The sequence below is a fragment of the Salvelinus sp. IW2-2015 genome, unplaced genomic scaffold (assembly GCF_002910315.2).
Source record: "Salvelinus sp. IW2-2015 unplaced genomic scaffold, ASM291031v2 Un_scaffold588, whole genome shotgun sequence".
Classification (NCBI taxonomy): domain Eukaryota; kingdom Metazoa; phylum Chordata; class Actinopteri; order Salmoniformes; family Salmonidae; genus Salvelinus; species Salvelinus sp. IW2-2015.
The window spans coordinates 428,100-442,918 of record NW_019942580.1 but is presented as its reverse complement, the minus strand read 5'-3'; the positions used below and the strand labels follow the sequence as shown (position 1 = coordinate 442,918).

The 14,819-nt window shown below is 41.0% G+C and overlaps 1 protein-coding gene across 1 annotated transcript in view; it reads right to left on the bottom strand.

The window, feature by feature from the left end:
• The window catches only part of LOC112068591 (paralemmin-1-like), an 88,990-nt gene extending 76,003 nt beyond the window's left edge, over nt 1-12,987 (bottom strand). Inside the window, exon 1 of the mRNA XM_024135766.2 lies at nt 12,550-12,987. Within this exon, the coding sequence (XP_023991534.1) occupies nt 12,550-12,554 (5 nt within the window). The 5' untranslated portion in view covers nt 12,555-12,987. The remainder of the gene's footprint in view (nt 1-12,549) is intronic.
• Nucleotides 12,988-14,819: the final 1,832 nt, after the last annotated feature.

The window sequence follows — 14,819 nt, the reverse complement described above, 5'->3', positions numbered from 1 at the left end:
GTATTTAGTCACATGCGCCGAATACAACAGGTGTAGTCCTTATGTAACGGCTGTCCTCGCTGACAGAAGGAGAGGACCAAAACGCAGAGTGATCGTGTTCATTATTTACTGAAAGTCAACAAAACACTTCAAAATACAAAACAACCAACAAACGTGACAAAACCGAAACAGTCCTGTGTGGCACAAAACCTGACACAGGAACAAACACCCACAAAACACACGTGAAACCCAGGCTGCCTAAGTATGATTCTCAATCAGGGACAACGATTGACAGCTGCCTCTGATTGAGAATCATACCCGGCCGAACAAAACATCCCAACATAGAAAATCACACATAGACAAACCCACCAACTCACGCCCTGACCAACTAAATAAATACAAGACAAAAGAAAACAGGTCAGGAACGTGACACCTTACAGTGAAATGTTACTTACAAGCCCATAACAAACAATGCAGTTTAAAAAAATACAGCTAAGAATAAGAAATAAAGCAACAAGTAATTAAAGAGCAGCAGTAAAATAACAATAGCGAGACATATTACAGGGGGTACCGGTACAGAGTCAATGTGTTAGTTGAGGTACACCACATCAGTCATTGGCTTCATCAATAAGTGCATCGATAACATCGTCCCCACAGTGGCCGTACGTACATACCCCAACCAGAAGCCATGGATTACAGGCAACATCCGCCCTGAGCTAATGGCTAGAGCTGCCGCTTTCAAGGAGCGGGACTCTAACCCGGAAGCTTATAAGAAATCACGCTAAGCCCTCTGACGAACATCAAACAGGCAAAATGCCAATAAGGACTAAGATCGAATCATATTACACCGGCTCTGATGCTCGTCGGATGTGGCAGGGCTTGCAAACATCCCTGTTCACAGGCACTTTCCCCACTGCATTAAAACTGCTATGGTGAAAAGTAATCTAGATGCTTCAGCTCTTAGCAATTTTCAGCCAATCTCAAACCTTCCATTCTTAAGCAAAATTGTGTAGAAATTGGTTTTCAAACATCTAAATAGTGCCAAATGTATTTTTGAAAAATTCCAATCTGGTGTTCGTGCCCACCACAGCACAGAGACAGTCTTAGTTAAAGTAGTAAATTATCTTAGAGCCAACACAGATGCCAAACAGCTCTCTGTCCTTGTACTCTTAGATTGAAGTGCTGCATTCGATACCTTTGACCATGATGTCCTTCTGGACAGACTGGAGAGGTGGGTTGGCCTCTCTGGTCCAGTTCTAAATTGGTTTAGGACCTATTTAAGCGGTCACAGGTTTTTTGTCACCCTTGGTGAACATAATTCAGAGAAAATACATCACGTGGCGTTCCACAAGGTTCGATTTTGGGTCCGGTACTGTTCAGTTTATATACAGTATGTTACCCCTTGGCAGCATTATCAGAAAACACAGCACTGATTTTCACTGCTACGCAGCCGATACACAGCTTTATATTTCTGTGTCACCAGAGGATTTTAGCTCCATGGATAAATTATTAGACTGTATTAGTGATTTAAATCTTGGATGGGTCACAACTTCCTCCAGCTAACTTATTGTTAGAGCCAAAGCACAGAGAGAGAATCTAGCAGCACATTTTATTCATTTATTCACGGGCAATAAAGATAACACACCAGGTAAAAAACCTAGGTGTTATTTTAGATTCTGAACAAAATCTTGAATGTGACCAGAATAGCTTTTTACCACCTGAGGAACATTGCTGGCATTGGGCGGCAGGTAGCCTAGTGGTTAGAGTGTTAGACTAGTAACCGAAAGGTTGCAAGATAAAATCCCAGAGCTGACAAGGTACAAATCTGTCTTTCTGCCCCTGAACAAAGCATTTAACCCACTGTTTCTAGGCTGTCATTGAAATAAGAATCTGTTCTTAACTGACTTGCCTAGTTAAATAAAGGTATAATAAATTGCTGAGGTGTGGCTGTTTCTCTCTCTGCTATGCAGAGAGACTCCTCCATGCTTTTATTATCAGCAGGCTTGACAACTGTAAAGCGCTCCTGTCTGGTCTACTCAAGAAAGCCAACTGCAAAACATACAGAATGCTGCAGCACGGGTACTTACTAAAGACAAGACGGAGAGCACACATTATACCGGTTTAGGGTCTCTGCACTGGCAGCCTGTGAGTTTTAGAATTCATTTTGAGATTCTTCTATTGGTTTTTAAATCAGTCCATGATTGTGCACCCCAATACATGTCAGACGTGCTTTTAAGTTATGTACCCGGTAGGTAATTCAGGTCCTCTGGCACTGGCCTTTTAACTATCCCAAAGTCTAGGACCAAGAGGCATGGAGAGGCAGCCAGAGAACCTGAGGAGGGCTGAAACGTAGGACATATGTAAAAGAGATATTAAAACGTCTTTTTAGCTTTGCTTTTCCTTAGGGTGCTTTTTAGTCGTTCAGTTTGTGTCATTCTTTAGTTGTTTATCTTATGTTTGTTGTGTAGTAAATAATGCAGCTTTTATTTTCATTGTTTTTATTCGTTTTTTCATGTAAAGCACATCCATGTCTGAAATGTGCTGTATAAATAAAGCTTGATTTAATTTGATTTGACCACTGTGTTAGGGTATAACTAGGGCCTCAAAGAAAGGCCTTATGATATATGTAATGTATTGTCTTAAATAAAGGCTGGTGGAACCGTTCATAGAGTGTTCTAGGAAGAATCCTCCAAAGTTAAAAGGGTTCTCAGTAGAACCRTTCATAGAGGGTTTTAGGCAGAACCATATACAGGGGGTTATTTGAAAAACCCTGCATAGATGGTCCTAGATAGAACACTCTGCAAAGGGTTTTACCCAGCACCAAAAAGGGTTCCCCTATGAGAACAAACCAAAGAGCCCTGTATGGWTCTACATAGAAAATGTTTTTCTTAGAGTGCAGTATATTGTTCAGATACAGAGATGTACGTATACTCCATGGATATTTTTAAACTACTGTGTTTCCACTTACAGTAAATTGTGAAATTCTATGTGGTATTGGATCTTAGTCATACTTCAGTTGGAGGTGCTAACAGTAGTGCTGCCTGTATATTATTGTTGTTTATGCTTAGACAAGTTTGGCATCCCTGGATCCATTCCACATACCGGAATCCTACTCCTTGGGAACACTGRAGGCTTTTCAAGAATTTACATTTCCCCTCGGAATCAGTGATTTCGTACTAAGAGAGTACTCTGGAGTCTGGTGTCAGTGAGAGCAAGGACAATGACACAGTTCTGTGTGTGGGAAACAAAAAAAAGAATGTGAAATATGTCCACTCAGATTAGATTAGGCAGGTAAAAAGTTCAATGGAAATGGGGAAATTAGTGAGCACAGGTGCAGAGTCACTTCAAATACTAAGAGATGTGTTCCGCTTTGTTGATGTGGTCTGGGCATTTCTAGAGGGCTTGGTGCTATTCTGAGTGCTTCGTAATAACAATTCGGAAACCAAAGCATAAACCGAACAGTTTCTTCAGCAAGATACTTGGTCAAATATGACAGAATGATGAGCTTACTTTTAAAATAAATGCAGGGTTAGTGCAGAGGCACCTACYATCACTAGAAATGTAATAACACACATTTTACACTGATTTCTTTGCCATTTCTCTGTATCRTTCCTGATAAGCTCATTGAGAATAKGGAATCTAAGGCATCTATTCTGTATTTCCAAAGAAATCAAACACATAAATGAGCTGAAACAGATGTTTTTCCTCCCAGGCAGAGWGTGTCTAGCTGGACCAGCCTATTTTACTCTCCTTCTGTTCCCACTGTAAGGTCTTCAATTCAAGACCATACACTTCACTGGTCAGGCGTTCTGTTTTGAAAGCAGGGCTGAGTATGTCTTYCTGTCACGCCCCAAAAAACAACACATGCGGGCGGGCGACAAAGAGAAGCTTTAAGGCTTCATGACCAACACCACTGTCCCTCGCAATGACAGMAAATATTCTGCAGAGTCGGCAAAGGGAAGCTCTAGAGAGCCTGATTCGCCCTGATTCGCTCTAGTCTGCAGTGTAATGTGATCGAGGCCAACGGGCATGTCCTGTCCCTCGTCACATGGAGGGAGACGTGCGGGACACAGACACAGTGACAGGCTGGGTGGGGTCACATCATGCAGACCGACAATGAGACAGTAAAAAATAAGAACTTGGGGGGTTTTCTATCCCCAAACACAACACTGTGGCACTTCCTCCAACACCCTCTACAAGCAGCAACAGAAGGYAGGGGCACGGAGTCAGACACCACTACTAATCTCAACAAATGGTATTMCCCTGCTGGCCTGCTGAGAATAGGGTGGTGTACTTGCACTGAATACTCATAAATCTAGTCTTTATTTAGGTTGGTAAAATATCTCATTTTAGTGTCCTTTTGACTTTACGACAGCTTATCTGGTCCTACAAAATCCCAGTTAAGCTATTGGTAATATGGTTAACCATTACCTTGACCTTGCCAATTTGGATTTTGTTGTTCGAATATTTGCAAAGTYTTGTTGACAAAATAATGAAAATGGCTGTCTGGTAGCCTCAATAAATAGACAACATTTGTTGTAGTTTAACACGTTTTTGCATGTATAGATTATTTTTTTTATTTGACATGACGAAAAAACGCATGACTCGACATGACTTGCTCTTAGAATGTGCGACTTGGACTTGACTCGACCCGTTCTACTTGGGACTCGACTTGAGTCTCAGACCTTGTGACTTGAGACTTGCTTGTGACTCGAATAACAATGATTTGGTCCCACCTCTGGTAAGCCATTATGGTTCTATCAACATCTACGAACAAGAATGAAAGAAGAGAAATGGAGACAGACGGTGATGTAACGCCATTAACTAATAAGCCTCATGGGGAAGGTGTGTTCCYGTGTTGTGGCTGCTACTGTCAGTACACTCTGTACCCTAGGCTAGCTTTGCAAAATTCCTTAAAAAGTTCCAAGGGTTTTCATGAATCCCAATTGGAGGATTCCCAAAATCAGAAGTGAATAAACAGGGAAAGAATCCTTAAACTGGGAATCATTCAGCAGCGATTTCTGAAAAAAACTGGGAATATGGGGAAAGTTTCCTGAATTTTGTAATCCTACACCAGGGTGGTCTGCCTTCTTTCCCTAGCCCCGACCACCATRTCCACTGGACAATAGAGGCTCCAACTCAAACCCTCAACAGGCTAATGTGGTGTACCCTGATAAAATCCACACAGATAAATAATCCCTGCCCAATAAAACCATGAGGAAATGTCACCACTGACAGATTATCAATTTAACCTTTTAGCATGAAGACCAAGGTGGGAAGAAGACAGAGGAAAATATCCCAAAGCTTTTGCTGATGGATGAATTTGCATCCTGGCTGTGAGCAGATTACAGGGTTCATTTTGTAAAATGAAAGGAAGGCGTTGAAAGCGCTACATTCCTAAATCAGTTCCGGTTGTCACGATATTTGACCTTTTACTATTGTGTATTTCAAAATGAAATTTTAGCCATTTCAAAAATGCTCTCGAATGCTTTTGTCTATAAATAGTTACAATTGTTTATTGTTCAGGAACAATGTGTGTTGGATTGTTGTCTAATCTCAAACTTTGGCAATCGATGAATCTGTGTTAACATGTGGGTTTACTTGGTCTCATCCTGTTTGGACAACAGGATGGGGTGAGACACTGAGCCATTAGAGTCAAAAATAAAAGTCAATTCGCAGCCACATACATGAGTGAAAAACACAAAGAAAACCACCACTGTATTGTCGGAAACAGCCCTCTGCGTATGACAATGCATATGAATGTCATGTGAATGAATATTGCTCCTGTAAGTCGCTCTGTAAAGGAGCGTCTGCTAAATGACTAAAATGTAAATTTATACTGACCAAAAATATAAACCCATCATCCCATGTTTCATGATCTGAAATAAAAGATCCCAGAAATGTTCCATATGCAAAAATTGACCGATTTTCTCATCTGAACCTTAACTCAGTAAAATCTTTAAAATTGTTGCATGCTGCATTTATATTTTTGTTCAGTATATATATAACAAAAATGTAATATTCTAACATGTATGATACAGTAGATACTAAATGGACAGATATAGCAACAGTAAGGGCACAAATCTAAAAGTAACATTATATATTTTGCAAATTAACTAGGAATATTGTAGTCTATAATAATCTGGCAAAACAATGAAAGGATCACTATATGACATTCATATGATTTGGGAATTGACACAAAATGTGTCTTTGTGTAAACATATTAATTAGGCTATAAACTCTTAACAGACAATGACTTCACAGTAAGATACTGTAGATATACAACATTTACTGAATCTATATGGAAATTTTGCACAAATAACACAATCATGTATTTCCTTTTCATTCCTTAAAACGTGGATTAAACTAACTAAGGCTATTGTGCATCATTGTGCTTTGTACATTCCCATGGCCACAGGTGTAACGGCCAACTTCTTAAGACAAACTTCTCTTTTCATTAATATTGCTCCTCCTTAGTAACCCAGAGGAACAGTAATATGACAGCTTTGCCGCTTCTTGCCCCTCAGAGAATGTCTTATTTAGGAGGAATGCAAGCTGACTTCAGTTCCCATTTACTAAACAACCAGGGCTASAAGTGAATAGACCTTTAAATCACTTCTACCATTGTATCTGTATCATTGTGTTCATCTTATGCTAAACACACCCAGGAGTCTGWCCCAACATTTCGTTAGGATTTAATTAAATGGTGGTTAAAACGAGATGACAAAGGTCATTACATGGCCATATTCAGTCTGCTCAGTTGACCGTGCGACGAGAAAACGAATAGAAACTATATATCTACGACTTAAGTCCAGTGCTGAGGCCTTACAGGCGGCATGGCCCACTATCTAGTCATCATTCAGGGGGGTATGAGACGCTAAGAAGCAATGTGACCTTGCCTGCACAAGTACCAATAGAAGTCCTGCGCTGTAAATATTCTCCAATTATGTTATGACACACAGTGGTGGTGCACTGAAAGTCCGCTATACCCTGGGACAAAGTAGCTGTGACTGGGAGAGGGAGTATAGCAGATTTGAGAGGATAAATTGTGTTTGGTTATCAACGAATAGCTGATTGGAAAACCATTGAGGCCCTAAGGCTATCATGAGCCAATCACAAAGCACCGTACAGAGGACACTCAGGATTGATCCTAACAAAGGTCAAAGTAGGACATGGCATGACCTTGTGACATGAATTAGCAGAAAGTATGAGTGACAAAAGGGCTTCTTCAAAACAGGTCAATGATCATGGCAGACTGTCATACTGGGCTAACTGTTTTTAGTGTCCAGGCAAAATACACTTAATTCACCTCTTTTGTCCTTTAACACTCAGATAACACAGTTCTTTCTCTGTGCAAGAGTACAAMGAGAAAGATACTGTTCATATAATACTGTTCAAACAATTCAAGATCATAGCACTTGTCTCAGGGCTGGAAGTCATGAATGAAGTGTGGTCTCAAAGATCTCAAAGTTAAATTGATCAATTAAATAGTTCAGACAAAGGCTTGAACTTAGGAGATATTTTTGCTTATGCACCAAACGTGAAAGTAAATCCCATTATTGTCATACTGTTATTGAGTATAATGTTTGTGTAAACTAGAGTAAATCAAAGCTCTTAAAGGGATGGTTCAGCTTTTTTAAGTCATGAAAAAAACAGAGCCACCCCTTTAAAAGCTGGATGATGGCCTTTATGGTGGAGACAAACAAGAAACAACCAATAACTGGACTTTCGTTGAATAATTTAGTGTAGATATAAATTATATAAATACTGTATATCAACGCCTTGTTTGTAGTCACAGCCTATCTCTGCTTTTAGAGGCCAAACCTTTCTTCAGAGCTGTCGGCCACATAAAGTACTACGCTGAGATTCATATATTTTTGTTGTGAAATTCTGTAAAGCTGTTATTAATTAAAAGGACTCTAACAAAACTGTTCGGCTGACAGAGGAATGCCGCCCGTGGTTTCTATGGAGACCGTCCCTGCGAAAAAATAATCCGGGGGGACTAGTTGCTGTGCTGGGAACAGCAACACAAAATCAATCTATACTCCTCGATCTTGTCCGATTCCCGAACCCTTGGAGTTGTCYCCAGTGTAAAACCAGTGAAAGCAAAAGTACAGAGTGGCAGTTGCACAGTTGCCTGATGACTCAAACTGAWTTATTCCGCTGCTCMTTGTTCACTACATACTTCAGTCTGAAACTGCCATCGTTYAAGTCGTTTGTGGTGACATCAAAATAAGGGGTGTTGTACAAAACTTTCKTAAGCAATTGGATCATCTCTAACCAATCAGAGTATCAAAGCCAATGATGAATATTTAAAACGCTGCTTTGCCCACGTGTGTTCTGGCTCTGGCCCAAACCATCAGTTTCTACGACCAATCAGAACTGTTTGAATGTGTTACCATTTTAGAAATCTTTGGGAAGATACTCAGATCCAGACTCATTGTGGAAAAGAAACTGACGTCCGTGGGCGTGGCGTAGCATTTGGCTGGAGCAAGGAATTTGGGTAGCCAGGCGAGTTGCACAGTACATTGAAACATATTTACCACTATATATTAAAACACAACATGAAAAGAATAAAGGCTTTTTAGTATAGGCTACTATGCATATATTACAGCTATATATCTATCATCTATATAAGTATCAGATATGCTATCGGCTATGTACAGTGGCAAGAAAAAGTATGTGAACCCTTTAGAAATACCCCGATTTCTGCATAAATTGGTCATAAAATTTGACTTCATCTAGGTCACAACAATAGACAAACACAGTCTACATAAACTAATAACACACAAACAATTATATGTMTTCATGTCTTTACTGAACACACCGTGTTAACATTCACAGTGCAGGGTGGGYAAAGTATGGATTTAATAACTGGATGACACTCCTTTGGCAGCAATAACCTCAACCAAATGTTTTCTGTAGTTGCGGATCAGACCTGCACAACGMRCAGGAGGAATTTTGGACCATTCCTCTTKACAAAACTGTTTCAGTTCAGCAATATCCTTGGGATGTCTGGTGTGAACTGCTCTCTTGAGGTCATACCACAGCATCTCAATCGGGTTGAGGTCAGYACTCTGACTGGGCCACTCCAGAAGGCGTATTTTCTTCTGTTGAAGCCATTCTGTTGTTACCTTCTGTGTTTTGGGTCGTTGTCCTGTTGCATCACCCAACTTCTGTTGAGCTTCAGTTGGCAGACAGATAGCCTTACATTCTCCTGCAAAATGTCTTGATAAACTTGGGAATTCATTTTTCTGTCGATGATAGCAAGCTGTCCAGGCCCTGAGGCAGCAAAGCAGCCCCGAACCATGATGCTCCCTCCACCATACTTTACAGTTGGGATGAGGTTTTGATGTTGGTGTGRTGTGACTTTTTTTCTCCACACATAGTGTTGTGTGTTCCTTCCAAACAACTCAACTGTAGTTTAATCTGTCCACAGAATATTTTGCACTTTTGCAAACTTCAGACGTGCAGCAATGTTTTTTTTGGACAGCAGTGGCTTCTTTCGTGGTGTCCTCCCATGAACACCATTCTTGWTTAGTGTTTAACGTATCGTAGCCTCGTCAACAGAGATGTTAGCATGTTCCAGAGATTTCTGTAAGTCTTTAGCTGACACTCTAGGATTCTTCTTAACCTCATTGAGCATTCTGCGTTCTTACCGTGGACTGATGAACATCAAGGCTTTTAGAGATAATTTTGTAACCCTTTACCAGCTTTGTGCAAGTCAAAAATTCTTAATCTTAGGTCTTCTGAGATCTCTTTTGTTTGAGGCAGGATTCACATCAGGCAATGCTTCTTGTGAATAGCAAACTCAAATTTTGTGAGTGTTTTTTTATAGGGCAAGGCACCTCTAACCTGCATCTCCAATCTCGTCTCATTGATTGGACTCCAGGTTAGCTAACTCCTGACTCCAATTACCTTTTGGAGAAGTCATTAGCCTAGGGGTTCACATACTTTTTCTAACCTACACTGTGAATGTTTAAATTATGTATTCAATATAGACAAGACACATATAATAATTTGTGTTATTAGTTTAAGCACACTGTGTTTGTCTATTGTTGTGACTTAGATGAAGATCKGATCAAATTTGWTGACCAATTTATGCAGAAATCCAGGTAATTCCAAAGGGTTCACATACTTTTTCTTGCCACTGTATCTATAAAGACCCTAAGGCTAAATACCACTCTTTGAAGTCAGTTCAAACGGCCCTGAAGTGTCATGGTCACCACCAGTGGCACGTGTCTGTGCGCTAACCCTCAACAACAAGACCCACACCACAGTGCCACACTCCCCTCCACTGCYTGAGGTCTGGTCTGTCCCAAAGGCTACGTTGAATGTGTGTCACTGTGACTGACGGATGACAGAGGGGGACTGGGACACCACTGGCTGGCTTGAGAATCACCCTCGTGGGCTGACTGGGATGAGATAACTTCTATTGTCCTTCTTTCAAGACTGCTGGAATATTTATTGTATAATACTGTAAGAGTTGTACTATACTGTATCTAATCATATGTTATTAAGATTGAAATAAACCCAATGGTTGTTGAGAAATGTGAAGGAGGACCCATGCAGAGAATAGAGGAAGGGGAGGATGAAGAAGGAGGAGTAGAGAGATGGCAGGGAGCAGATCAGACTTAATGACTGTTATGTGAGAGAGGGAGAGGCTGAAGGCTGAGGCAGAAGCAGAGGCTGGATGAAATGAGAGGACTATCTCGGCCTCTGCTCTCCAAACAGTTGCTCCATGGAATCCCGATGGTGATAGGTCCAGCCCATATCGAATGGCCATTAGCAATGGGAAGACGGTCTGAGAAATGGCCAGAATACCACTCTGTATCTCTGTGTCTCTGTCTTTGTCAGCAGCCAACAAGGGAGGGAAATTAAGAAGGATTTGTGGTGTTCAGATTTGTAAGGCTATCAATGGTCTGGTAAACAAAATATTGACCAGATGTCGAATAATTGGAAATAAGTAATTAAAAGACAAAAAATCTACTGAAATGCATTCAAGATTTTCTTGGTACGTGTTTTCCACAGCTGTTCCTCAAGTCAATGGCTCCATCAAAGTCTTATGGATATCAAACATGAGCTCTGTCTGGTATGTGTGTGTTGTACTATATTCTCTTATAACACAGCTTTACTCAAATCCTCTCTCATCGGAGCCTACTGCATTATTTGAACTTCAAATCACACACCTGTACCCTACTGTGTACTGCTGGCACCTTCACTATTCTGAACACTGAACCTAAACCTCCTYGAACCTCCTAATTACACTACAAGTGGAAGGAAGACACAACATTTATCAATATGACAATGTACCTACTGTGTTTAATCATCACATATTTGATGTTCAAAATTGGTGGTGTATAAACTAGTGTTCTTGAGGATGTTGCGTATGTCAGGTTAAATGAAGGGTTTTTCCTAGCTGGAGTCAGATTGAAGCAATGTAGGCTATGGCAAATGTGCACKATTCAAACAAAGTCATTGTAACATTGTAATATTTGTGGCTTCCTAGGCCTGCAACAATGTAACATTCTCATGGTCATGGGATCCTATTGTACTTTCATGTATCCCTTTATCTTTTGTATGTCACTGATAAGTAGTCAGCCATAATGACATAGGGATAAAACACCAGTCATGTTTCCTAGAACATCTGTCTAAGTAGCCTACACTAAAGCAACCGCATCAGCTCACTCAGCCATATTGGAACAGCCCATTTCTGTCAACACGGGAGAAAATGAACGCCTGCCCTAGCTCCTACACATGCACGCCCACCCGGGAGAAAATGAACGCRTGCCCTAGCTCCTACACATGCACGCCCACCGCTCACACAATTAGAGCAGGCACGGCCCTCTGGTACCGTAATCTAGCGCTCCCTGCTATTTCCATAAAGCGCGACATGCACAGCGTAGCACTATACCATTCAGGAACCCCATGTACAGCGCGCTATTATTCAGGAACATGCATTACACATTCCCCATATTGATCCCCGAAAAATACAAACATCACTGTGAGCCTAAATCGATAGACAATTACCCACAGTATTTTTGGTTGCCCATTCAAATCCACGGTAGTTACACATTGGGACATATTATCGAGAGTGGTTATTTAGGGCAAATGTTGTATTTCKCTTGACTCCCCAGCTGTTGCTAGATGATATCCCTTACATAGACTGCCGATTGACCATGCGGCTTTGCCCTAGCCTAGATATAGGTCCAATGTCTTTCAAAGCACAGGCAGACAGGGAGGCTATTTAAAAAAAGCCGACAAATAAAAACAGTCATTGTGAATACCATTCTATTATATTTTGTCTGCTTATTGATGTTCGAATTTATAATCAAACTATTCACACAGCCTAATACCATCCTTTCTTCATTGTTTCCAAAWAATAAATCCCACAGTGCACTCCCCAAAAAGGCCGACAGTGCAATTAGCTAGAGTACATATTTGTCTTCAATTTGCAGGTGTGGCAAAAAGGGTGAAAGCGTTCAAATTGAGCACGCCCGAAATGATCTGTGCGTGAGTGCGTAACATAGCCTATGCAATACATGCAGTTAAAGTCAAAAGGCTACTTACTCCATGRTTCACCACCGGCCCGTTTCACCAACTCAGCTGTATTCGACTGAAAGGTGGATTTTGCCTTTATTATCAACAGGAGTAGCTAGTCTTTCTCAGTAGCCTACAACCATCAATTTCGGTCTACGGACCCCCTCCCCTTCAGTCAGAGCGGTGAAGTCGAGAAATCGGCTATGTCCCTCCCCTGTAGTTGGCTTTGATGGGGAGCAACGCGCGTCCCGCAGATTTGGCAACACACAAGACACAACCCTTTAAACCAATGGCCCAAATAATTATTCGCTTTTGCTAATGCGTTCAAAATAACTTCTATACATTTCACAACGCTTCTCCCACCATTCCCTGTTTTATGAGGATGTCTTTTGTTCCGAGTTTGAGCTCATACGCCGCAATGTTGAATCGTTTGTTCGCAGCACGCTCGACTGAGGTGAGGAGATACGCCCCCACATGGATAGAAAATAAGAAAATACCGTGAAGGCATAGAATCGATATAGCTCGACTATAATTCTCGCACATCAATTAATTTATCATTTAGTAGATGAAAACTGTTAAACATGAAAAATGTTAAACATTGGCTACCTTATGCAACCTATTATGTACAGCGCATTCGGATATGTTTAGACCCCTTGACTTTTTKCACATTTTGTTACATTACAGCCTTATTCTAAAATGGATTAAATCGTTTTTCCCCTCATCAATCTACAACACAATACCCCATAATGACAAAGAAAAAACAGGTTTTTAGAAATGTCACATCTACATAAGTATTCAGACCCTTTACTCAGTACTTTGTTGAAGCACTCTTGGCAGCGATTACAGCCTAGAGTCTTCTTGGGTATGACGCTACAAGCTTGGCACACCTGTATTTGGGGAATTTCTCCCATTCTTCTCTGTAGATCCTCTCAAGCTCTGTCAGGTTGTATGGGGAGCGTCGCTGCGCAGCTATTTTCAGGTCTCTCCAGAGATGTTKGATCYGGTTSAAGTCCAGGGGCGTTGTCTTGGCTGTGTGCTTAGGGTCGTTGTRATGTTGGAAGGCGAACCTTCACTCCAGTCGGAGGTCCTGAGTGCTCTGAGACAGGTTTTCATCAAGGATCTCTCTGTACTTTGCTKRGTTCATATTTTCTTKGATCTTGACTAGTCTCCCAGTCCCTGCAGCTGAAAAACATCCCCACAGCATGATTCTGCCACCACCATGCTTCACCATAGGGATGGTGCCAGGTTTCCTCCAGATGTGACGCTTAGCATTCAGGCCCAAGAGTTCAATCTTGGTTTCAACAGACCAYAGAATCTTGTTTCTCATGGCCTGAGATTCCTTTAGGTGCCTTRAGGCAAATTCAAAGCGGGCTGTCATGTTCCTTTTACTGAGGAGTGGCTTCCGTCTGCCACTCTACCATAAASGCCTGATTGGTGYAGTGTTGCAGATATGGTTGTCCTACTGGAAGGTTCTCCCAACTCCACAGAGGAACTCTGGAGCTCTTTCAGAGTGACCATCTGGTTCTTGGTCACCTTCCTGACCAAGGCCCTTCTCCCCCTATTGCTCAGTTTGGCCAGGAGGCCAGCTCTAAGAAGAGTCTTGGTGGTCCTGTCTTGGAGCTCTACGGACAATTCCTTCAACCTCGTGGCTTGGTTTTTMCTCTGACATGCACCAAATCATGTCCAATCAATTGAATTTACCACAGGTGGACACCAATCAAGTTGTAGAAACATCTCAAGGATGATCAATGTAAACAGGATGCAGCTGAGCTCAATTTTGAGTCTCATAGCAAAGGGTCTGAATACTTATGTAAATAAGGTATATATATCTATTTTTTTTATACATTTGCAGAAAATTCTAAACCTGTTTTCGCTTTGTCATTATGGGTTATTGTTGTGTAGATTGATGAGGAATATGTTTTATTTAATCCATTTTAGAATAAGGCTGTAACTTAACAAAATGTGGAAAAGGGGATGGGTCTGAATAGTTTCCGAATGCACTGTATCCTAGACTACTCACCTATTAGCCTACACTACAGCATTTAAAGTTGTCTAAGTAAGGAATGGTACCGTCATTGAGAGAGCTATTCATTTTTTAAAAACTTTGTCCCATAGTGTGAAATGTACTTTAAAATAAAGTTTGATTTTATAGTGCATTATATATATATATTTACCTTTATTTAACTYGGCAAGTCAGTTAAGAACAAATTCTTATTTTCAATGACGGCCTAGGAACAATGGGTTAACTGACTTGTTCAGYGTCAGAACAACAGATTTRTACCTTGTCAGCTCTTGGATTC